The 22,901-nt window shown below is 40.8% G+C and overlaps 1 protein-coding gene across 2 annotated transcripts in view; it reads left to right on the plus strand.

The window, feature by feature from the left end:
- PTPN13 (protein tyrosine phosphatase non-receptor type 13) overlaps positions 1-22,901 on the plus strand; it is a 144,113-nt gene that overhangs the window by 83,305 nt on the left and 37,907 nt on the right. For both annotated transcript variants that reach the window (XM_045019370.1, XM_045019371.1), the window contains exons 9-22: positions 1,410-1,632; positions 4,029-4,103; positions 4,212-4,386; positions 5,618-5,771; positions 5,917-6,055; positions 6,609-6,761; positions 7,953-8,135; positions 10,007-10,169; positions 14,211-14,628; positions 14,798-14,895; positions 16,808-16,861; positions 19,018-19,080; positions 20,494-20,601; positions 22,560-22,691. In XM_045019370.1, the coding sequence (XP_044875305.1) occupies positions 1,410-1,632; positions 4,029-4,103; positions 4,212-4,386; positions 5,618-5,771; positions 5,917-6,055; positions 6,609-6,761; positions 7,953-8,135; positions 10,007-10,169; positions 14,211-14,628; positions 14,798-14,895; positions 16,808-16,861; positions 19,018-19,080; positions 20,494-20,601; positions 22,560-22,691 (2,138 nt within the window). The remainder of the gene's footprint in view (positions 1-1,409; positions 1,633-4,028; positions 4,104-4,211; positions 4,387-5,617; positions 5,772-5,916; positions 6,056-6,608; positions 6,762-7,952; positions 8,136-10,006; positions 10,170-14,210; positions 14,629-14,797; positions 14,896-16,807; positions 16,862-19,017; positions 19,081-20,493; positions 20,602-22,559; positions 22,692-22,901) is intronic.

Raw genomic sequence — 22,901 nt, forward strand, 5'->3', positions numbered from 1 at the left:
AGAAGATGCAACGGCATGGGATAGCAACCCAAGTATATAAACAGGGTCCCTGGCTTGTACTGGGGCAGCCAATCAGTGCTGAAGCCTCTGCCATTATATCTTTACTACTGTTGTTACCTGTGCTAGCTAGATTTGCCTACCTGCACTACAATTACACCTTAATTTTCAGTGTAGACATACCTTTGGAGGGAAATGCTCCGGTGTGCCCTGCCCCATTCATGTGCACCCATGCAGGGACCAGTCCCAGCAGACTTCTTATCTGCTGCAGGACTTCCCCTTCCCAGAGGGAGCAGGTGGGGTGCTTTTCACCAATGGTAATATCTTGGCTATGGGTCCCAAGGGTATATACCACACACATTTGATTGCCTTTGAGTAAGGAGCCTGCAAAAGAGAAGAAATCAAGTATATTTGTGCCCTTTTTTGATGTATAAAGAAGCCTTGAAAATAGCTTTTGCACAAAAAAGTATATTTTTCCTTTGTGCAATGACTTTGTTCTTGTTTTGTTTTTGTGTTTTGAGTGGTTTGGGGTTTGTTTTTGTTTCTTGACTTAAGAAAAGTAGTTCTTTCCTCTTTTTCCTGGCAGGCTCCTTGGATGGCTAGAGTACTTGATTCAGAGCTTTCTCTGCCCTCAAATGATAGGTGGGAGGCATTGAGTCTTTCACAAATACCACTTTGGAGAAATGTCTTCCCCCACTCCCCCCGACTCTTCGTTATATAGACATTACCAAAAGCCAACAAAAGGGCAAGATTGACTTATCAGCTTTTAAAAGACAAGATCTCCCTTTCCAGCAGAGTGAGCAACGTTAAAATGAAATGTTTTACAGGAATCTGGATGTCGAATGTTTTAAACTGTATCTGATTCAGGCAAAGATGTTTTGTCTTATTGTCCCATCTAAGTAATTAATAGAGACTTGCTACAGAAATATAGTTGAAAGTATTATGTAAGGCTGTTAAATGCTGTCTAGTTTATGCATTCCGGATACTTTTAAATGCCAGACTTTAAAATATACTTATCCAGTCCTCTTGCTGGAAAGAGAGGTCTGATCTTTTTCAGAACACTCTTAGGTTTTTTCCAGCTATAGATTCGTTGGTTTTTTTGGTGGCATTGTGTTTTTGGTAGAGAGACTACAATTGCACATTTATTCCCATACAATAAATGACAAACAGTGGTGGAAACTTGGAGTATTCCTGGTATTTTCCATATTAATATATTGCTGTAGGCTGTTTCAATCCAGGAATATTCTGCCTTAACTCCTCAGTTGCTGAATAAATAAATGTCACAAAAATAATTACACTAGATTTCCTGCTTTGTCTCATCTAGATTCTTACTCTGTACCCATCACCATGGTGTCTTAGTGCTTAACTGTATTTTAATCATAACTGTATCTTTTTCCTCCCCTCCAACTAAGTAGACAGTATGAAGCAGCACCTGAAGGCAACCTGATAAGCCAAGAAATAATGTTAAAGCGTCAAGAAGAGGAAATGATACAGCTGCAGGCTAGAATGGCTCTTAGGCAGTCTCGACTAAGCCTCTACCCAGGAGACCTGGGTAGGACATCGATGCTGGACATCACTAGAGACCCTCTGAGAGAGATAGCGTTGGAAACAGCCATGACCCAAAGAAAACTGAGGGTAACGTTTTAACACATTTGCACTCCTAATATTCGTTTTGGTGGAGCATTGCCTCAATTTATTTTGAAGACTGAAATTCAAGTCTATGGTGTTTAGGGTTCCAAAGTCACTTCTCAAGTATCAGAGGGGTAGCCGTGTTAGTCTGGATCTGTAAAAGCAGCAAAGAGTCCTGTGGCACCTTATAGACTAACAGACATTTTGGAGCATGAGCTTTCATGGGTGAATACCCACTTCGTCGGATGCAAAGTCACTTCTGTTTGTCCAGAATCGAAGCTGCCATTCAAAAAATAAATATGTTAGCTGGTTTTTCTGATTGGAAAGAAAGCCCTCGTGTAAGCCTTGCGGTTTCTGTACCCATGCATCCTAAAACAGCATCAAGAGACCTATTTAGCTTAATGAGATGTTAAAAAACAAATCTTCCCCACTTAAATGTCACAGCTGTTCACTACTTCACTGCCAAATAGTACTACAAGCAATTTATTAGGGGTTGTTCATTCCTACTGTCCTGGTATGCTCTGCTTTTTTTTCAATCATTTTTATGGGCATTCCATATGCTATGTGTTCGAACAGCACAGAGATCATTAAGCAAACGGCTTAGGACAACTGTGTCTGGCTTTGGCAACAGTAGAGTCTCAGTCATGCCAATCTTAATTACAGTTCCTCCCCTTGGTCCCCTAACCCCCCCCACCCCCCCGCCAGTTATCATTCATGATTTATAACAGTGATAAATGCTTCTTTCCAGTCAATCTCTCTGGATGCTGGAACTAAACGGGGAACTAAATAGTGGAACTAATGGGGGCCACTACCTGTCGGGTTCTGGAATCCATTTTCTCTGTTGGTTCTCCAGTCACCTGTTAATTGAATCTCATCTTCACCCCATACATGCTTCTCTCACTCACCCTAGTCATTCTGTAGATTCTCATTTTCCCCAATGGGCCCAGGAAATCTTTTCCCCTGTCCCTCACCAGGCCAGGGAGGATGACCGGAAAGCAACAGCAACTTCTCCCCTTGTAACAAAGTTTGGTTCTCTCTGTCCCCAGCAGGTTGTAAGAGGGGGCCTACCAAGGAGAAGAGGGGCCTGGGGGATTCTGCTGGCCTCTTGGCACACAGCCATAGGCCAGTCCACCACTGAGTCCCTGTACAAGTTTCTCTTTCTCCTCCTGAGCTTAGGCCCTTCCCCTGCCATCTTGAAATGTAGGCAGGGCCTGAGGGTTGGAAGAGCGAAGGAGACTCAGACATGCAAGTAGAGTGCCTGATGCTAGGAGGAGTCAGCCTGAGGCCCTCTGCTACTGCGTGCCCTGAACTGTATCAGCTTAAAAAAATAAAACTGCTCTTAGGCCATCCCAGCTCCTGTTCACGACCCAGGATAATGTCCCCTCCGTGTCTCTCTTTGACCCACAGCACTTAGCCAAGTGGTTCATCTAGGATCTAAACTGCACAAATTCTTTGCTTTTCTAAATGAGCTACCATGTAGGCATTTGTATTAAATCCTTCCAGAGAATATTATATGTTAGCAGGTAAAACCTCAGGCCTCCAGGTATTTCCCTCCCCCCTCAAAAGACAAACCCCTGTGTGACTTCCTAAAGAGAACAGGGAAGTAGGCATATTCTAGAAGTAGTGAAGTTAACCAGTGTCCTCCTTTAATAACTACTTGGACTGAGAACTTTGTGCAGCTTTGAACTCAGGTAAAGTTATTTAGTTTACTTAACTATAAGCCGGATTCTGTTGTGTTTTTGAAACTCCTGCAATGATGACGCTTACATCCCAGTCCTGCAGGCTGGTCTGCACAAGGTAGATCTTTGAGTGCATGCAGAGCCTTATTTGCTTCTGTGAGGATTCACTCTGGCACAGGGGTCAACCTGTGCAGAACAGAATTACAGGATCAGAGCCTTAGGTTGCATCAGGGTTTTTTGTTAGCTCGTGAGTCTGCAAGTGTAAGTTTTTGGGTTTTTTTTAAGTCTAACTGAAGGATGGTTTAATAAAACTAAGCCTATGAATGATGCACGTCACTAGTGGAATGGGATTGTTGAAGTTTTTAACTGTGGCAGAGAATGTCAGATTCCCAAACGTCTGGGACATCAGGCATGGCCATCTGAAGACGATATGACAGCAAGTTCACTCTTGCGCGTAGGAGTAAATTAGCCGTGTGTAATATTGAAATATATAAATAATGTTGTGTGGGAAATATTTTTGCCAGAGCAGCCAACGTAACTTAGGTCACATGGACACCGTTGAATTCTTCCAACTAACCAGGCTCCTGGGACAATTCAGTGTAGGCTTCTGGGTTTAAATCAGTGTTCATTTCAGCTTTCCAGTTCACCTTTTAAGAATGAATTACTTCTCAGTCTCCGGCTTTAGAAACACAAAGAGTTAATTCAGACTTCTGTGATTTGCAGAATTTCTTTGGCCCCGAGTTTGTGAAAATGACCATTGAGCCATTCATCTCCTTGGATCTACCAAAGTCAATCTTGGTAAGAAATGGTCTATTCAGCAATAAGTTGTAGTAGGAATATATTAAACTATTAATACATCTTTATGACACATGTGACTGGCCTGATATGTTATTTCACAAAATGCAGACTAAGAAAGGGAAGAATGAGGATACCAGGCGGAAAGTAAACATAATGCTTTTAAGTGGGCAGAGGCTGGAGCTGACCTGTGATACCAAAACTATTTGCAAAGATGTTTTTGATATGGTGGTAGCCCATGTTGGTTTAGTGGAGCATCACTTGTTTGGCTTGGCTAGCCTAAAAGGTAAGAACAATCTTTTAATTTAACTGGGGAGGTGTAAAGTTACTCGAGTTGGCTAAGTATGCTGTGTTGGAAGCAGGCAAAGGAAGATTTTAGATGGATGGGAGACCAGAGCAATCATTTATGATAAATCCGTTGATTTAGGGTCAGGCTTTCCCACCCTTACCTTGCTCCATGAACAGATCCATGTGCTTAAATTAGTATGGTATTACACAACCTGAATAACAGTAAGAGAATCAGGGCAGCCCTTTATCTTTGTTACTTTGCATTCTCTTTCCTCCTCCAAGATGTCTTTCACTTCGTATGTTTCTGGTCAACAGGGACCTCTTGGAGATGGTTTTGGGTCTGATCAAAATACTCTGTTACAAAATACTTTTGCTAACATTACTCTTTCTTAGCAGAACCTTACTATGCAAGTATTCCCACTGACATCAGTAGGGCTACTTGTGTAGAGAGGTATTAGTCAATATACAGGTGGCAGCACTGAGCCCTTAGTGATTCAGAAATTTTCCAACAGAAGATCTTCCACAGGAAAATGCTGATTCAGAAAACTGATTTTGCCAAAATTGACAGAAGTCTGTAAGGTTTCCAAGGGACTTCTAGGTTTCTGACTCCCCAAGTTGCCTGTCTCCCCACCTTGTGGGCTGGCAGGTGCCAGATAGCTTGGGAAGTCTGGGAAACATGTAGAGAAAGTGAAATATTGTTTAGAATTTTTTTCTAACTAAAATTTTGGAATTCCCGCTCTCTGGAATGCTTATTCAGAATGATTATTTTAACTTTTGGAATTCCCCACCGAACAGGAATTCAGGGTTCCAACCAGTCCTATTCAGTGTGTTAAGGCTTTTACTTACTATAATCTCTTCCATACATTTAAGCTAGGGAGCAAACTGAAATTTTCCAGCACATACCAGGGTGTTGGGTTTGGTAATGTAATTTTCTGGCCACAAGGAAATGGACCTCCAAAACTCATTTCATGTAGGCCATCATATATCCATCATGAAGAGAAATACATGTCTCTACATCCTGGGTTGAGTTTTAAATGGTGAAATACTTTTTCTCCTTATTAACCACTGAGCCATTCATTCAGCTCATTTTATTGTGCATTATAATTCTCTGCTAGTTTATAGAATATTAATCATCAAGAATAAACTGCAAAATTGTAAAGCTGATCTTAATTCTGCAGCTGGAGAAAGTGTCTGTTTATGAAAATGCTTTCCTCTTACCCATGTTACAGACAGTGAATTTTTCTTTGTTGATCCTGACTTAAAACTAACTAAAGTTGCTCCGGAAGGATGGAAAGAGGAACCCAAAAAAAAGAGCAAAGCCACAATCAACTTCACCTTGTTCTTTCGCGTTAAGTTTTTCGTGGATGATGTCAGTCTTATACAGTGAGTAGCTGAACATTATTTTCTCATCATCCTCTTAATAGGGTCCTTCCCCATCTTTAAATTCCTCCCACCTCCTCAGGTTATATGTGCATAATGTTAGAAGCATTACAGAAAGGAGCAATATTGTGTGTTGTTTTCCCCCCAGGCACACTCTGACATGTCACCAGTATTATCTACAGCTACGGAAAGATCTCCTGGAGGAAAGGATGCACTGTGATGATGAGACAGCTTTACTGCTAGCATCCCTGGCCCTCCAGGCTGAGTATGGAGATTACCAGGCTGAGGTACGATGTACATTCATCTATGGACAACTGCTATTTGTGCTATTCAATTACTGCACTTGCTCTGTGGTATAGTTCAGGGCTGAATATGTTCCAGTTCTTTGGGAGTTCAATTGATCTGCTGTTTGTAATTGTTATGCTGTTTGAAGTCTAGTGGAGAGAGAACACAGATGTGCTTTCATGCAGAGATGGGCCTCAGCCATAGAATTTCAGGTCTGAATGTTGAACCTGTGCCGTAGAATTCAGATATGGATCTGGATGTTGAACCCATTGTCCCTTCCAGTGTTTGTGGGGGTTTGGATGCAGCATTGTAGTTTGGTCATTTAATGGATGTTGGCTCAAACCCAGTGTCTTAGTAATAGCAGAATAGAGAGAAGGGCCAAAAATGACATTTAGCTCTAGCTCTGGGTTCAGAGTCTGAGCTCCTTTCCCGCACTCAGTCTGAAAGTTCAGCTCCACGGTTTTAGCTGAAGCCCATCTTTACAAACAGAGACACACACAAAAGATTGTTGTTCTTATAATAACATATGAAGAATAAAAATGCTTCACTTTATAGGTGCATGGCATGTCCTATTTTAGACTAGAACATTACCTACCAGCTAGAGTGATGGAGAAACTAGACCTATCCTACGTCAAAGAGGAGCTGCCCAAACTGCATAGCACTTATGTGGGTGCTTCTGAGAAAGAAACAGAGATAGAATTTTTGAAGGTAAGTCGTAACAGCTCTTGAGTTCTCCTGTGTTCATGTGAGATTCCCTGTACAAGGAGCATGGGATAGATAAAAAGCCTGGGATTGAAATGGAGAACAAAGGAAAATAGTTACTCTTCTAAAACAGCGTTGGCAAGGGGCAAAAGTTAAGAGGATCCATTTAAAAGATACAATTATTAAAAGGGAGGAAAGAAAATTGTACATGATGGAGAAAAGCCTTTAATGTTCTTCCTTCAGCTGTTTCACTGGGTGCATTACGAAAATGTCATCAGATATTAAAGAATCTGATCATCGTACGATTATAAAGGAAACTCTTACTTTATATATTTTCCTCTCTCTGAAATCACCTTTGTCCTAATTTGTTGACTGAAGGTTTCCCAGATCGTGATATTGCAAATAACCAAAGTCTTATTGCAACTCATACTATCCATGTCTAGGATATCTTAGAGTATGGTGTCTTTCAGGACACCTTTAGTGAATCAGGGAGCATTGAAAATATTTCACAGGCATTTAACTCCAATTTTTTTCTTTCCTTTCCTTTGCAGATCACCTTTAAGCTAGCTAGTAGTACGTATTAACATACACATTAATCTGTGTTTGACCGATGACAGATTGAATACAGCCATCTGCATATTTTTTGATAGTTTAGAAAGGAAACAATTTTGGAAACTTAACTACACAATTTGCTGCTACTTCTGCTATATTTGGATTTGCCCAAATTCTCTCATAATCACAGGATTTGTTTAACCTACGGTGGGGGAGAGACAGACTTCTTCAAACTTTAAAACCTCCAGTGGGGTGTGAAGATTTGGCTCTGCGTCACTTCAAATAATCCAGAGCAGTGTTAGAAACATAAATAAGAGTAAATGTGACTTTTAAAACTTTGTATTAATATTCAACTAGTAAATAGTTTAATAAATCTTTAATATTTTTAATAACCAGTTGGTTAATTATTATAGATTGCGTATTACCATAGCTTCTAGCCATTTATAACACCTTCTACTGATGTGCTCATAACTATCTACCACACATACAGCTCATGTCTGTAACATGTTTATAACATCTATAAATCCTCTGTGAATCGAACCTCAATGTAAAGTGTGACCATATGATTTTTTTAACTTGTCAGTATCCCTGTAGATTTTTCTAACATCCTTAACTTCATAGTCTCACAAACGTGCCTCTATGTAGATGTGCCAGAGGCTGACGGAATACGGCGTTCATTTTCATCGGGTGTTGCCTGAGAAGAAATCCCAAACTGGAATCCTGCTGGGAGTGTGTTCCAAGGGAGTTCTTATTTTCGAAGTTCACAATGGAGTCCGCACACCCGTACTTCGCTTCCCGTGGAGAGAAACAAAGAAAATATCCTTTAGCGTACGTCTGTATATCTGGTTTTTAGCTTTGTGTTCATTTGTGTGTGTGTGTGTGTGTGTGTGTATATATATATAAATATACATATATACGGCATTTTGCAGTGTGATCTGTGAATGTCTTTTGTGGAGCTGGAGTTCCACCTGCATGGGGTTGACTCGTGGGTTCTGCTGTTTAAGGTTCTGAGTTACTAGGCCTATACGTCGCAGGAGCGCCAAACTCAGCACAGCTCAGGGGCCTAAAGGGTTTTTGCCACCTTCTTTTCTTGTGAATTTTGAGATTTGCTCCCTACTCCCTGCCTTCCAATCTCACCCTTTTGCTGTTTAACTTCCCCACTCTGGGACCCATCTCTGCAAGTTTATCCTTCACCTGCTGCCTCAGATTCCATCACCTGTTGTGATCAGCCCCTTCTCTCTACTCCTCCACATGCAGCTTGTCCCTGCCCCCTCACTTGTGTCTCCCCTCCAAACCTCTTTCAGCTCACTCCCCAGCCACTGCTCTCTTCCTTTAGCCTCCAATGCTATCTGAGTTCCTAGCATAGCTCCTCCTAACTCCAATGCCCTGTGGTCCCCCAAACCTCAATTCCTCCCATAACTCCCATCTCACCGCCAGCTCCAACACACTACTGTCCCTGTGTCCCTCTAATCTGCCCAGCACCTCAGCTCTCCCAAAGGCCCCGTAAACACCTTCCCCACAACTTTTCCCAACCCTCTTACTTACGGCCCTGAAATACCACTTAGGGATCTGTTCCTTTCCTTTCCATTGTTTTCTGGCTGACTCATCTCTGTCCTCCAGGGTTTGCCAGGTAAGGGAGGAGAGCACTTGTAACCCCACTCCAACGCAGCTGGCAACAGGATCTTCAGGGTTGGAATGGCAAGTTCCCCTTCCTCACTCTGAAGGTAGCCCTGGGCTCACTTAGCCCTTTACAAACAGCACCTTGTTCCCAGGGAGCGTTGTTTCCCTGCACTCAAGGGGAAGTTCTTCCAAATAAAGGCAGGGAAAAAGCCTGCCCACTTGTTATGGCCTTGGGCACTCCTCCCAGAGTGTGTGCGAGATGCAGTACAGCCTGCTGAGTGGAGCCAGAGGAAGAATTTCAAGGTAGTGGGCTGAGTGACAAATACACTGTACTCCACACAGTTAGGAAAGCCACTTATGCTGCTTTATGGTTATGATGTTTCCAGGAGCAATTTAGCTAAATGATAATGAATGGCAATAGCTGATGCTTAATCAGGACAATATTAGCAAACACCCCACTCAGTCAGGACACTTTCAGATGATCTAACCAGTTAAGTAAGTGTTGATAGGTTTGGAATTTCAAGCGCTAGTCTTTCAACAGACAAAGAAGAGAAGTCTTTAAGGCAACCTACTAACTTCTGTGAAAACTACCAACTGTTTTGCCTTCACTAAGGTTTTATCTCAAGTTAGTTAACTCAGGTTAAGAGCACATCTTTTTTTTTTTGTAGTGAAGATAAGGCCTGTGACACTAGCTAAGATTTTCATAATTACCAAAGGGATGGACTTTCAGTGGCAGATGGGTTTGTAATTCCCTTAGGGGCTTTTTCAGAATTCCACCCGACAAATTCAGGTAGAAACTGCTGCTGTTAGTTTGTTGCTGACCCAACAGTATGCAGTGAATTGAATATGTTTTGGGCTGGTTGAGATACTATATAGTAGTTTTTGATGCAGGAATGTCACTGTGTAAATCTAACATTATTTTAAATGGATACAATTGTCTATATATTAAAAATTCATCCAGTTAATGCAGTTTGCTTTAGTAAGCCTTATTTCCTGACACCTCTTTGCACAGAAATATGTTATAGTCCCTCAAGGCTGAAAAACAGCAACATTTTTATTACGTATTTTTCATCTTACAGAAAAAGAAAATAACTCTGCAGAATGTGTCAGATGGTATAAAGCATGCATTCCAAACTGACACTAGTAAGACTTGCCAATACCTCCTGCACCTCTGCTCCTCCCAGCACAAATTCCAGCTACAGATGAGAGCCAGACAGAGCAACCAAGACACTCAGGACATTGGTAAGGACTGTGGTTTTCTTTGTTAAGAACGATAGCTGTGTATATTTATATGAAAAAAAATGGTGCCAGTACGGTAGTACTTCCATTGAGCCCCGTACATGTACTGCTACATTTGGAGGATCTATATCCTAAGGAAAGTATAGTAGGTCAGCAGTTCTCAAGCTGTGATCTGAAGAGAGTTGGCTGGTCATATGATGCTGGCTCTCCTTGCTTCCGGCCACTACGTTTGTGTAAAAGAAAGCTAAAAATACTTTCCTATTACTGCTTTTTCATTTGAGCAATTTCAGTAGTTGCCACAACCCTGATCTGAGGAGAGGTGCTCCACGTGAATGCAAACGGGAGGGGAAGCCCTTCATAACACCACATCTCTTAAGCAGTGGGGTGTCTAATCTATATGCTAAGTAAAGCTTATAATCAACCATCAAAAAAAAGTACTATCTCAGTGTGAGTTGGTTCCTTCAGAAAGTAGTTGCCAATTAATCTTAACGTGAGTGGCTAAGATACAAGAAAAAGATTCCTTTGTAGATTAGTAACTTAAATTAGATTGAACAATGCTTTCCTCCTTGAAATAGATAAGCAGTGTTTATTTGACTTCTTCGTGGAATGCAGCCTGGTTGGTCTGCTGGCTTTTTATAGAGCCCTCAAGGTGGTATTTTTTTCAGTCTGTTTTGTTTGTTCTTACTTCGTTTTACATTTCAGTCAGTCTGCAGAGACATCTCCCCTATACAGCCAATTGCTGTACTCCAGATTTACACAGGTCTAACTGAGATCAGAGTCTGGCCCCATTGCTGTAGAAATGCTTATCTCCGATGAAAGAGAGAATTGACCATGGCAACTGTGCAGCTTTTCTGTTCTATCAGACACTGCAGACCATTTAGCATAAAGAAATGGAACAAAATGACTCAAGTCCTTTGAGCCATATTCTAACTCAATGTCAGTTTATTCTAAAAAGCACAGAAGACATTGCATGCAAGGCTTTCTTGCCCAGCCAGACTCAGTGACTTTTACACACACAGCTTGTGTTTTGTTATGGGAGTCTGGAGACTAATAGATTTGTTTTGCTTATGTGCACAGCAGCCTTCTGCGAATTCAGAGGTCTGGGAGTTCATCCATCATTTCTGAGCAAGAAGTAAATTAAGTTTCCAAGAGAATTCCATTTGTTCAAAAATGGAACTAATGTGGGGGGGGGAGCATGCTTTCCTCCACAGTTTCACAATGGAACTATTAGTGTGTTTTGGTAGACTCCTTTAAAGTGATTGCCCAGCCTGTATTCCCTACAGAATTAATAGAAGAATGTATACAGTAATATCCAAAAAGTTGTAGAGAGATGTTACACAACATACAGTTTAAAGTGAAACAACCACAATGTAAATAAACAAAGTAGTGCAGTATTATTATTATTATTAATAATATTCCTCATATAGCCGGGGTGCATAGAGTCTTCCATCAGGATCTCCACTCCAGTATGCTGGGCTCGGTACAAACATAAGCTAAGAGTCCCTGTCCCAAAGACCTTACAATCTAAATAGGGAACAAGACCTAACGGGTGGATGAAGAACTCAACAGAATGGGGGAGAAAGAGACATGGGTGACTGTAATAACAACACAAGGTGCCTATAATCAAAAGTGTACGTCCTTAGTTGTGGGGGGAGGGTTAATAGTATAAATTAACAAGAGATGATACTAACTCACTCATTAGACAGTGTTCCATGGGCACGAGCAGCTGGGAGGTTATAAATACGGATTTGAATGAGGCTATGACCCATTTCTTGGAAGTACAATGTATGATGTCTGAAAGGAGAGCAGTTGACATGTATCTTGGTTTTAGCAAAGTATTTGATAAAGTATCTCATGGGAAAATAGTAAGATAAAGGGTGCTGGCTTCAGTACTTGACCTAACTAAATTAATTGCAACCAGCTAATTTGTATGAAGAATAAGAATAAAAAAGGACACACACACTGCCCCCGGATGATGGGTGCAAGTGGGTTTCCTCAAAGCTTAATGCTATAACCACCAATTGCTGTTTGCTATTAAAACAGTTGATTTATTGATAGATTTGAGAAGTGACACACAAATGAGAGGAGTGTAGCATACTGTGACCGTTATTCACTTGCTGCAGGAGGTGAGCAGAAGACTAGAGTGCATGGGATTTTAGTGTAATTGTAAGATCATGCTTTTGGAGAACACAAAATCCTTTGAACAGCATTCTTGCTGAGAAAGTCAGGGGAGACGATAGCATCTAAGGAAAGAGTTCAGTGTGTGATGGCTGCCAAAAATAAAAAGGCAGCTAACAAGGTCTTACGATGCATAAGAAGGGAGATTATTTATAAATCGAGACATAATGGTTTCTTTTATGTAACCTTCATAAGAGTACACTTGGAATATTGAGTACCGTACTGGGCACAAATTTAAAGATTGGAGATTCAAATTCTTGAAAGAGTGCATAGCAGGGCTGCACAGATTAGTTAAGGATTAAGTCAGTCTTATAAGGAAAGACTTCAAGCAGTTGAGTACATTTAGCCTAGGGGAAAAGAGAGACAGAAGTCTTGATTAAGGCGCGTGTAAGCATTTAAGAGTCTTAGCAGGATTTTTGGAAAGTCCTACACAGGGCTGGCAGAATGAGGACATGATGTGAAGTTTGTAGCTATTTGAATAGTTCTCCAAGGAGATCCACCAAAACGTGGAATAAACACTAGGGGAGATCTTGGAGCAGCAGGTACCAGACCATTTTAAGAAAAATGTATGTGCACAGTGGTTCTCTTTAAAAACTTGCCAGTTGTGCCTTGGATAAATAAATCTTTCCTTTTATGTCTGCATACTTTGTATAGAGAATGCTAAATTATTATCAGTTACTTCATGTTGTAAGAATCAGATGAAAGTGTGGCATCTCGGATACCACTGTTGTGTGGTAACTGTTACCAAATAGACTTTAAATGATGACCACAGTACTTTAATAGTAATATTTAATGGGTTTACTGTATCAATTGAGAAACAAGGTATTCCCATCAAATCGTGCAGAGTTGGAATTGTATGAGCTAAGTTTCTCTCTGTTCTTAAGCATCTTATTTCCCATCTGTGGACATGAACTGTAGCGGCATATGTAAATTAAGGATGGGTGAATCTCAGTCTGTCTTCTGAATTGAATCCAGAACTTCTGGCTCTGATCAGCTGACTTTATTTAACTATTCTCTTTCTACCTAGCTTCCAGTCCTCGGTGTTCCCCCCCTTACTGAGAGAATCCTGTTACAGGAATCAGCACTGTCTACAGAGCACTGCTGGGCTCCAAGCAACACATGTGTTGTGTTCTATGTCAAAGCACTTTGGGGCTTCTCCAACTGGGGATATCCCAAAGAGTGAGAAACCTGATTGCAATGGCACACGTCCAGAAGAGGGGTTGCCAAACCTGCTGGACCCTGCAAGAGGGACTTCAGTGGTAGTGGAACCGGTTATAGGAAGATTGTAAAATCCAAGGATTAGCTGAATGATTACTGGGAGGGAGTGGCAAAGTGTCAGAGTCAGTTGTTAGAAAAGAGTCAAGGATTTTCAAGGACAAAGCTGAGGGATGGTGAGAAGCCTGATGGGGAAACAGATATGGAGACTTATTGGGAGGTTTTGAAGAGGAGAGATCCCAGAAATGTTGAGTAGAGTTTTGAATAGACATCTAAACTCATGGATACTTAGCTAGGCCTTTGGGGGGATTTCAGCCAACACTGTATTAAAACTCTTGTGCACTGATGGCAGTGCAGATCTCAGTCGTCTAGTGAAATTCAGGAGAAATATTGTGTGGTTTTGTGGAATTGACTCAAGCGTAGACTAAGCCAAGGTCAGCATACTGTTATTAAATCCAAGCCATTCTCTCTGAGCTAGATATTCCAGGCCATGTTAGTCATACATACAATCCACTTATACTAAAAAAGCTACAGTTAAAAAATGTCCCATGTCCACTAGTTTTAAATATATCACACTAGCAGATGTTAAATTAAAAGAAAAAGTGTACTTCAGGATTATAATTCGTGTAAATCAGTCCTGTTTCCTTGCAGAGAGAGCATCATTTAGGAGTCTGAACCTTCATGCTGAGTCTGGTAAAGGATTTAATGTGGGACGTGCAATCAGTACAGGTAGTCTGGCCAGCAGTACGTTGAACAAGCTCCGACCTTTGTCAGTTCAAGCTGAAATTCTGAAGAGACTCTCTTGCTCTGAGCTGTCACTTTTTCAACCACTTCCTGGCTGCTCCAAAGAGAAGAATGAGAAAGCTTCATGGGAGGAAAGACCCAGAGCCATGAGCAAATCATTTCATGATCTGAGTCAGAGCCAGATCTCTATTTACCCCCATCGAAAAAATGTCATCACCGCTGTGGATTCCTCCCCACGGAGAATGGAGGAGCTGATAGGAAGAATCTTACAACAGACGCCAAAATCTGATGCTGGGTCAATGGCTGGAGCAATGAAACTGAACAAGTAAGAATCACTCTCGCTTCCCAGAGCTTTATCTTTTTATGCAATTCAGCTACATTTTTACATCAGTTTTCATTTCTACCACATTTATTATTTATACTATTATTTTATTACATTGACTTCTCCCTTCTCCCTCCCTCCCGCCTTCCATTTCTTTCCCCATCCTGTTTAGTTCAAAATCTCTTGCAGGTTTAAATAGAAGCCTTGAAAGGAGGAAAAATGAATCAGACTCATCATCCATTGAAGATACTGGTCAAGCTTATGTTGTAGGTCAGCACGGAAAAAGTATTATTTTATTTGCTAACTAAACTCTAGAGTATTCTCTGATGTAAGGCTTTAATGTACAGGGTATCAGATTGCTTTAGTGTTCCGCTAAAGAACTGTTTGCTACTGGCTTGTGTTGCTTTTACATATGGATTTTTTTTCGTTGTGTTTTGGTTTTTCATTTTAAAATCAAAATGTTTTAACAAATAAAACAAATCCCCTTTTTATCAAAGTAACAAACCTGTGTGCAAATAGTGAGTGAAGTTCCAAAGAACTTTTCCCAATTCTGTCATTTGGGAACATCAGTTCCTCTGTGTATTTTTGTCTTTCATCACCGGCCTGCCTTTCCATCCCACCTCCCCAGCATATTTGCAGTGTTCTTTGGAGAAAAGGTTGGTTTCTTGGAGATGGGCTCAGTTGGGCATGAACTGGCTATTTTCCTGTATTTCCGAGCAGTACCTACAGAGTTCCCTCAGTCTCCGTTACCCCTGGTAACAGGAATCCTAAATAACTAGGATTCTTGCTACAGCATTGTGCATGCTGTATCTTTAAATGGTTATTTTGAGGAATTATGAAGCTCTAAAAAGATACACACGATCAGTGTTTGTGTGTGTACACACACACTCACACCAGCATGCACACACGCACATGATGCTACGATTATAAGCCTGTTTCTTCAGCTCTAGAAACACAGGCCTCTAATAACGGAGCTAAAAGAACTGCTGTAGCAGGTGGTTGGAGGACCCTTATCCTTCTGTGGACCTGTAACTAACAGACATAACCTTACTCCACCATTCTGCAAAAGGTTTGGGGCACAAATACAGATGGTCTTGCACAGTCCCATTGTCTCGAGTGGGATTCTGCACAGTAATAAGTGTCCTCTGCATGACCTTGGCAAGATGGGGATCTAAAGCAATACGTTAACAGGGGATAGAGAACTTAGAATTAAATGTTTCCCATTTTTAAGTGGAAGTGGTCGTGGAGTTCTCTGTTTGTCACTCTCCTGCTGCTCTCTGTAGTACAGCAATATCATCTTGAAATTAAAACCTCCATAGAAAATGTATTCCTTGACACAAGTCTGTTGGTATATAGATATTCAGCTGAGGCTCATCATTTAACTCCAGCAGTTTCTTAGTAATTGTTTTCTGATGGAGGGTGGAGAAAAGAAGTGAGAACATAAGTCAGAAAAATTGGTTGGTTTGTATTAGCATAGCATTGCTAATCAAGAATTGCAGGGAGCAAGGCTATGCATAACTTTCTAAACCTCAGAGACACTTAAAAAAATAAAAGGAAACCATTGCATTATGCCTGGATTATGTATTGCTAGGGATATTTTAAGAGTACAAAGAGATGACAATTTAAATACGGCAGTTTCAATCTATGAATATGAATGAGGACTTAAACTTTCTCTAAATGTACATTTGGAGATGCAAAATTCTGTGAAAAATTCAACCTGGACAGTTTCTTTTGTGTTATAATTCTTATTGACCCACAAAGAGAGGAATTTTCCTGTGTCCAGTGTACATGAATTGGTTAGGCATATACATTGTGTAATGTTAGTAGTTTTAGCCTTTGACTTTATTTTTATGGATAGATTTTTTTTAATGTTAATTTTTTATATGAAGTTGTGAATAGCCTCAGAGACCCTCAGTTCTTTACTGAATCCTCCTTTTCTCCAACCCACTGCTGCTCTGAACTTTGAAACAGGTCTGAGATGCACCTGTAATTTAATTTTGCTAAATCAAAACCTCTGGCTTTACCCATGTTCAGTATGGAGTTCAGTATGAATAAGTAATGTAATATCATGGATCAGCTTTTGCACACACTGTATATAGACATTACCAAGAAGAACTGTAGTTTTATTAAGAAGGTTGAAATATTATTAGTTAAATCTCTAATAGTTGCATTTACATCCCAGGTATTAGCAAGAATAGTTCTGGAAATCCTCCATCAGCGCCACTGAAAGAAAATGGTAGGTTTCTAATAAAATCTCTTTATGATATTTAAACACATGTGCCTTGTGCTTTTACTGCCCCCTTGATTACTGTTGTCACTTTTGTCATCTTATCAGATACCTTCTTCAGATAATGGGATAGGTGCCCTTTACTTTTTAAAATTTAACTTCTAACAGCTGATGTTGACTCACTTTCTTGCGAGATTTTCCAAAAGGGTCACAGCCAAAAATAGTCAGTAAGCAGCCTGTGTTGTTTGAGATTTGTAGGGATGCTGTCACCTTAAAAATCATGCTCTTTAGAAGTCATTTTTTCCCCTTTGGTCTGCTGCTTGGTTTCTTTTCAAATTGTGGTGTGTTTGGGTGTTTTTGTTTTTTTGTTGTTGGTTTCTTTTGACCTTCTCCAGTGGTGACTTGTTTTCATATGTTTCCCAAGGCAGTTTGTTGTCATGTCTTGGTACTTCCTACTTAACACGCACCAGCACGGTGACCTCGCAGAGCTGATACTGTGCTCTAAAAGCCCCTATGCAATCTGTAGGGACAGATTGTGATGATAGCATCTGTCCCAGCCTCCGAACTAGTGATTCCGATATGAGTAAATGCATTTCAGTTGTGTAATGTAACCTAGTTGTTTCTTGTTTTTGTTTGATTTGCACCATACTACTGTGTGTTTTGACCTTACCCTACCCCATCCAGCCCCAATCCCTTACCAAACAACACCCCCAGACACTAGTGTGATTTCTTCTCCAGCCAATCCCTGACCAGTCTCTTCCCTCCCAAAAACACAGCCATGACACGACACAACACAACATATTGCACATCACCACACACACAGCACTTGCCAAATATTTAGCCGCCGGCACTAAACATACCAACATGATGTGTGGCACGTGCCAATCACCCCTAAGCAACCACTTACACTGACAGCACCGGCTGTTCCTTCTACATCCCTCCTGTGGTAGGGAAGCATCACTTCTGGCAGATGCTTCTCTTTCTCTCCTTCCACTCTCATCTGGGGGCGGTTCCGCTTTCCTCACTCCTATCACAATAGGGCATTGGGCTTCCTGTTTCGAGGAAGAGTTAGGGTTGTCCCCCTTCTCCCTGGGAGATGTCCCAGTGGCAGAGCTCCCCCCACTCCTGATCTGTCTCCTGGTGAATCATGGAGTGGGGTGGGACCAGGGAACATGGTGGGTGTTACCCTCTGCCAAGGAGGCAGTGCCTGCAGCTGCTCTTTGTCTCGTTGGGGGAGACTGTGCTACAGCAGCTCTTCTTCTGTCTTGTGGCCTGCTGGGTAAGCAGGCAAGGGAGCACTTCTCTAGGTGACCCTGTGCACAAGTACAGGAACTCATTTTTTTTTTTTAAAAAAAAGCTGGAAAACAGCATTTTGTATCGGAACAGGGTTTTTTCCCCCAAAAAACAGTATATTTCAGAATCTAAATGTTGGGGCCCATTTCAAGTTGACAGGGTCCCTTTAAGAATGACATGGGTAAAATCTGAGGGCATTCAAAGCTTGTAAGGTTAAAGCAACTTAACTTATCAAACTACAGCAAATGCAAAGAAAGAAATTCTCACCTCTGTGTGCTGGAGTTAAGAAACTTAGAGTCTCTTCCTGCAAACCTGTCCCACAAACATCCCCCATTGAATTCAGTAGCTCTGATTCTGCAAAGCACTTACCCTAGGCTTAACTTTCCGCATGTGCTTAAGTCTTTCCTTATTCCTGAAACGCTTAAGCACGTGCTTTAGTGCTTTGCTGAATGGGGCCAGTATGTTGCAAAATCAGAGAGCTTGCAAGATTGTAGCCCCAAACAGTATATCCTAAAGACTGGTTTTTACATGGAGGAAGGAAAAAGAGTAATTTTGTTTGGTTTAAAAAAAGAGAGAATTGAATGGAATTTTACTTCAGCTGTAAAGTGGGGGGAGGAGCAGGTAATCGAATCATCAAACTGTAGGGCTGGAAGGGACCTCAAGAAGTCATCAAGTCCAGCCCCTTGTGCTGAGGCAGGTCCATGATTGGACCTGTCAAACTCGATAGTGCCCTTTGGAGTTACAAGACAAGTCCTGTAAACAGAGTGGTATAAAATGAACATAAAAGGCACATCACTTTGCAGATGCCCAATCAGTATGTTTTATTATCAAATGATGACTTTTTAATAGACACTCTATGCTCTGCTTTGTAGTGTCCTTGCCAGAAAGGGAGATAACCTTGGTGAATCTGAAGAAAGATGAAAAACATGGCTTAGGTAAGTTACTAAAGCCTTGTGATCCGGGGAGAGAGAGAGAGAGAGAGAGACGCACACACCATGGTTGGGAAAGGCAGCGTAGGCCAGTGGACTTGGAATTTGGGCACCCAGAGTCTATTCCTGGCTCTGATGAATGGTCTTGGGCAAGTCTGTCTCCGTTTTCTTGTCTGTCAAATGCAGATAATGATCTGTACATCTCTTTGAAAAGCTCCATATCAGTTAAATTTCATCATTAGTTTTGTAAGCCAGTAATTTGCTGAAAGACATCTCAATGCCATTGCAAATTATGCAAGTAAAAATTGCTCTAAAATGGGGCTATCAGGTTTGTGTCTGTGTCCAGGTCACATGGACAGCTGTGAGATTTAAAAAAAACCATGACAAAGCCATTATGAACTTCTTTTACTACTTTCCTCTGCTGTATCTCACACAATTTCATCAGTGAGGGAACATTAATTCATGGTTTAAAGCAGAGGAATGAGAGACAAAAGAACTGGATTATAGTCCTTGCTCTGCTACTGACTGCCGTGTGATCTTGGGCAAATTGTCCCCATATGAAAAATGAGAGTAATTTTATACCTGACCCACCTTTGTGACGTCCTTTGAGATGGCCTTTTGACAGTTGCTGTGTAAATTCAGTGTATTGCCACTGTGTAAATCCAAATGGGGAAAATACCAAGAAGAAATGTTATTTATATTTGAGCCTTAAACTCATAGATTGCAACAAATCTCTTAAAGACAACCTTAAGACGTGGGAGGTGTGTGTGTGTGTGTGTGTGTGTGTGTGTGTGTGTGAGTGACAGACAGACAGACAGACAGACAGACAGACAGCTGGGAGGGCTTGAGAAATGAAGAAGAAGAAAATCATATGTGGTCTTCCCAGGTTTACCTGAAGAGACACGTTGCAAGTCTCAGATGTGGGTTGTCAGTCTTAACTGACAGGCCAGAGTGTTATATCTTTAACCAAGAGAGATTTCCTCTAAGTTGTTCAGGCATTTGAGTTAAATGAACATTAACAAAACAAGCAAACCCAAACGTTTTAAATAGATAAAAAATCTCAAACCTGCTCAATGAATTAATTTAGACTTCCTTCATATCTCTGATGTACAGTCCTCCAGGTTTTCCAGTCATCCCTAGAGACTTTCAGGAAAGCCAGTTAGGCAAGGTCTGAATTTCTTAGGTAAAAATCAAGCTGAAAAGAAAGTAATATTGAAATAAACCTTTCAAGCCTTCTTCACGCAACATAAAAATGAAAAAAAATGGAGAAGACAGCAATCTTTTCCTTTTGCAGGTCACTTTTACATATGATCTTAAAAGCTGCTAGAGTAGTAAATCTTTTGTATCAAATGGCAAAAGATAAACTTGTAAAGAATGAATGAATGGTTGACATCTGTGTGTGTGTTTGTTTTTAAATAGGATTTCAGATTGTTGGTGGGGAGAAGACTGGAAAACTTGATCTGGGAATTTTTATTCATTCAGTAATTCCTGGAGGGCCAGCCGACTTGGATGGGTCCTTAAAACCAGGTAAATTATATGATGTGCTCCAGACGAAGGACTGGGGGCCAGAAACTCCTTCATTCTAGTCCTGTCTCTAATACTGACTCCATCTCTGGCTGTGGGAGGTCGTCACTTAAATGTCTCTGTCTCTATTTCCCCATTGACCGTACATATTGATAATTACTTCAGAAGTATTAATGGTTGATTATCATTACACACTATGAAAATGAAAGGTTCTGTAGAAGTCCGAAGTAGTATGAAAATTATTACAATTCATGTAAAGAAATTATGTTGTTTGACTTCACTATTTGATGGCTACTTTATTTCAGTTTTAAACTGCGCAAAACCACACTTGTATCTGAAAAAATGTAACTTACTGTTGTCACAAGTAATTCCTAAAATTGGGTTTACCTAATCTCAACTTTTTCAGTGTATTTACTTTGTGCATTTGACAGCACTATGGATAGCCAATTTCACTGTTTCACAATACTCAGTTTCCCTTTTTATTTGTTTGTGTTTTTTACACAGCAATAAGGAATGTAGAAATTCTTATAAATTAGGGAACAATGTAGTTGTAATCCCACCAAAATTGTCAGGGAGACAAAAACAGGTTTAGGAGCTGAAGTTACTTTAAACTCATTTTTAAAACTTGTCTAGGCTTCAATTTGACAGTAATTTTATTGGTCAAATATTTTGATGTTCAGTGTCAACTACTGAGAATGAAAATGAGCACAGAGCTTTGCACAGAGATATAACCTTGCTACCTCATTAAAGTCTGGAAACGTAAATGCTGGATGTGACAGGTTGGATCACAGAAAACCCCTTGGGAACTGCCAGCTGATGTGCTGAGACTACCCTTGAGCCTGTTTCCCCGGCAGCTTGGGACTTCAGACCCGGGTCTGAACCGTGTCCCCAACAGCTGCAGGCTTAACTGAAAACAGCTTAAGAAGTGTTCCTGTCTCCAACACTCAGCTGCCCAACTCCCAATGGGGTCCAAACCCCAAATAAATCCATTTTACCCTGTATAAAGCCTATAAAGGATAAACTCATAAATTGTTTGCCCTCTTATAACACTGATAGAGAGATATGCAAAGCTGTTCCCCCCCCCCAGGTATTAATACATACTCTGGGTTAACTAATAAGTAGAAAGTGATTTTATTAAATATAAGAAGTAGGATTTAAGTGGTTCCAGGTGATAAGACAGAACAAAGTGAATTACCAAGCAAAATAAAATAAAACACGCAAGTCTAAACGTAATGCAGTAAGAATCTGAATACAGATAAAATCTCACCTTCAGAGATGTTCCAATAAGCCCCTTTTACAGACTAGCCTCCTTCTAGTCTGGGTCCAGCAATCACACACACCTCAGTGGTTACTCTTCTTTGTTACAGTTTCTTTCAGGTATCCTTTGGGGGTGGAGAGGCTACCTCTTGAGCCAGCTGAAGACCAAATGGAGGGGTCTCCCAGGGGTTTAAATAGACTTCCTCTTGTGGGTGGACACCCCACCCTCCCCCTGTGTAGAATCCCAGCTACAAGATGGAGTTTTGGAGTCACATGGGCAAGTCATATGTCCATGCATGACTCAGAACTTACAGGTAGCAGCCATTGTTCACATGCTACCTTGAACGTCCTCAGGTAGATTTCTTATGTGGAATGGAGTCTTCCAAGATCCATTGTCCATTACGTGTTTCTTGATTGGGCACTTGCAAAATCCTTTCTAAAGAAACTGCCCAAATGCTTAACTAAAATCAAACAAGTGCACAGCCAATATTCATAACTTTGAATACAAAAATGACACATGCATACAAATAGGATGAATATATTCAGTAGATCATAACCTTTGCAGAGATGTGTTACGTAACATATGTAGCATAAAACGTATTCCAGTTATGTCATATTTACATTCATAAGCATATTTCCATAAAGCATTATGGGGGACAATGTCACACTGGATTCTTTGTATCTGAACAAATCCTTTTGTGCAGGAGACCGTCTAATATCAGTGAACAGCATGAGCTTAGAGGGTGTCAGCCATCATGCAGCATTAGAAATTCTGGAGAATGCTCCTGAAGATGTGACACTTGTTATCTCTCAGCCCAAGGACAAACTTTCCAAAGGTATTTTAAAACATCCTTAAATTTATATTACAAATTCTGTTCTTTCCTTTTCTCCTCATTATAGGGGAGATTGATTTCCACCCGTACCCTAAGACCTCTCATGATGCACTTTTAATGACCTTCTGAAGAATCAAATGCCTGATTTCGCTTTTCTAAGGGCTTGTCTGTACTGCACCGCAATGTGGACTGCCGGGGGTGTGAATTGCAGAG

The sequence above is a fragment of the Mauremys mutica genome, chromosome 5 (assembly GCF_020497125.1).
Source record: "Mauremys mutica isolate MM-2020 ecotype Southern chromosome 5, ASM2049712v1, whole genome shotgun sequence".
Lineage (NCBI taxonomy): Eukaryota > Metazoa > Chordata > Testudines > Geoemydidae > Mauremys > Mauremys mutica.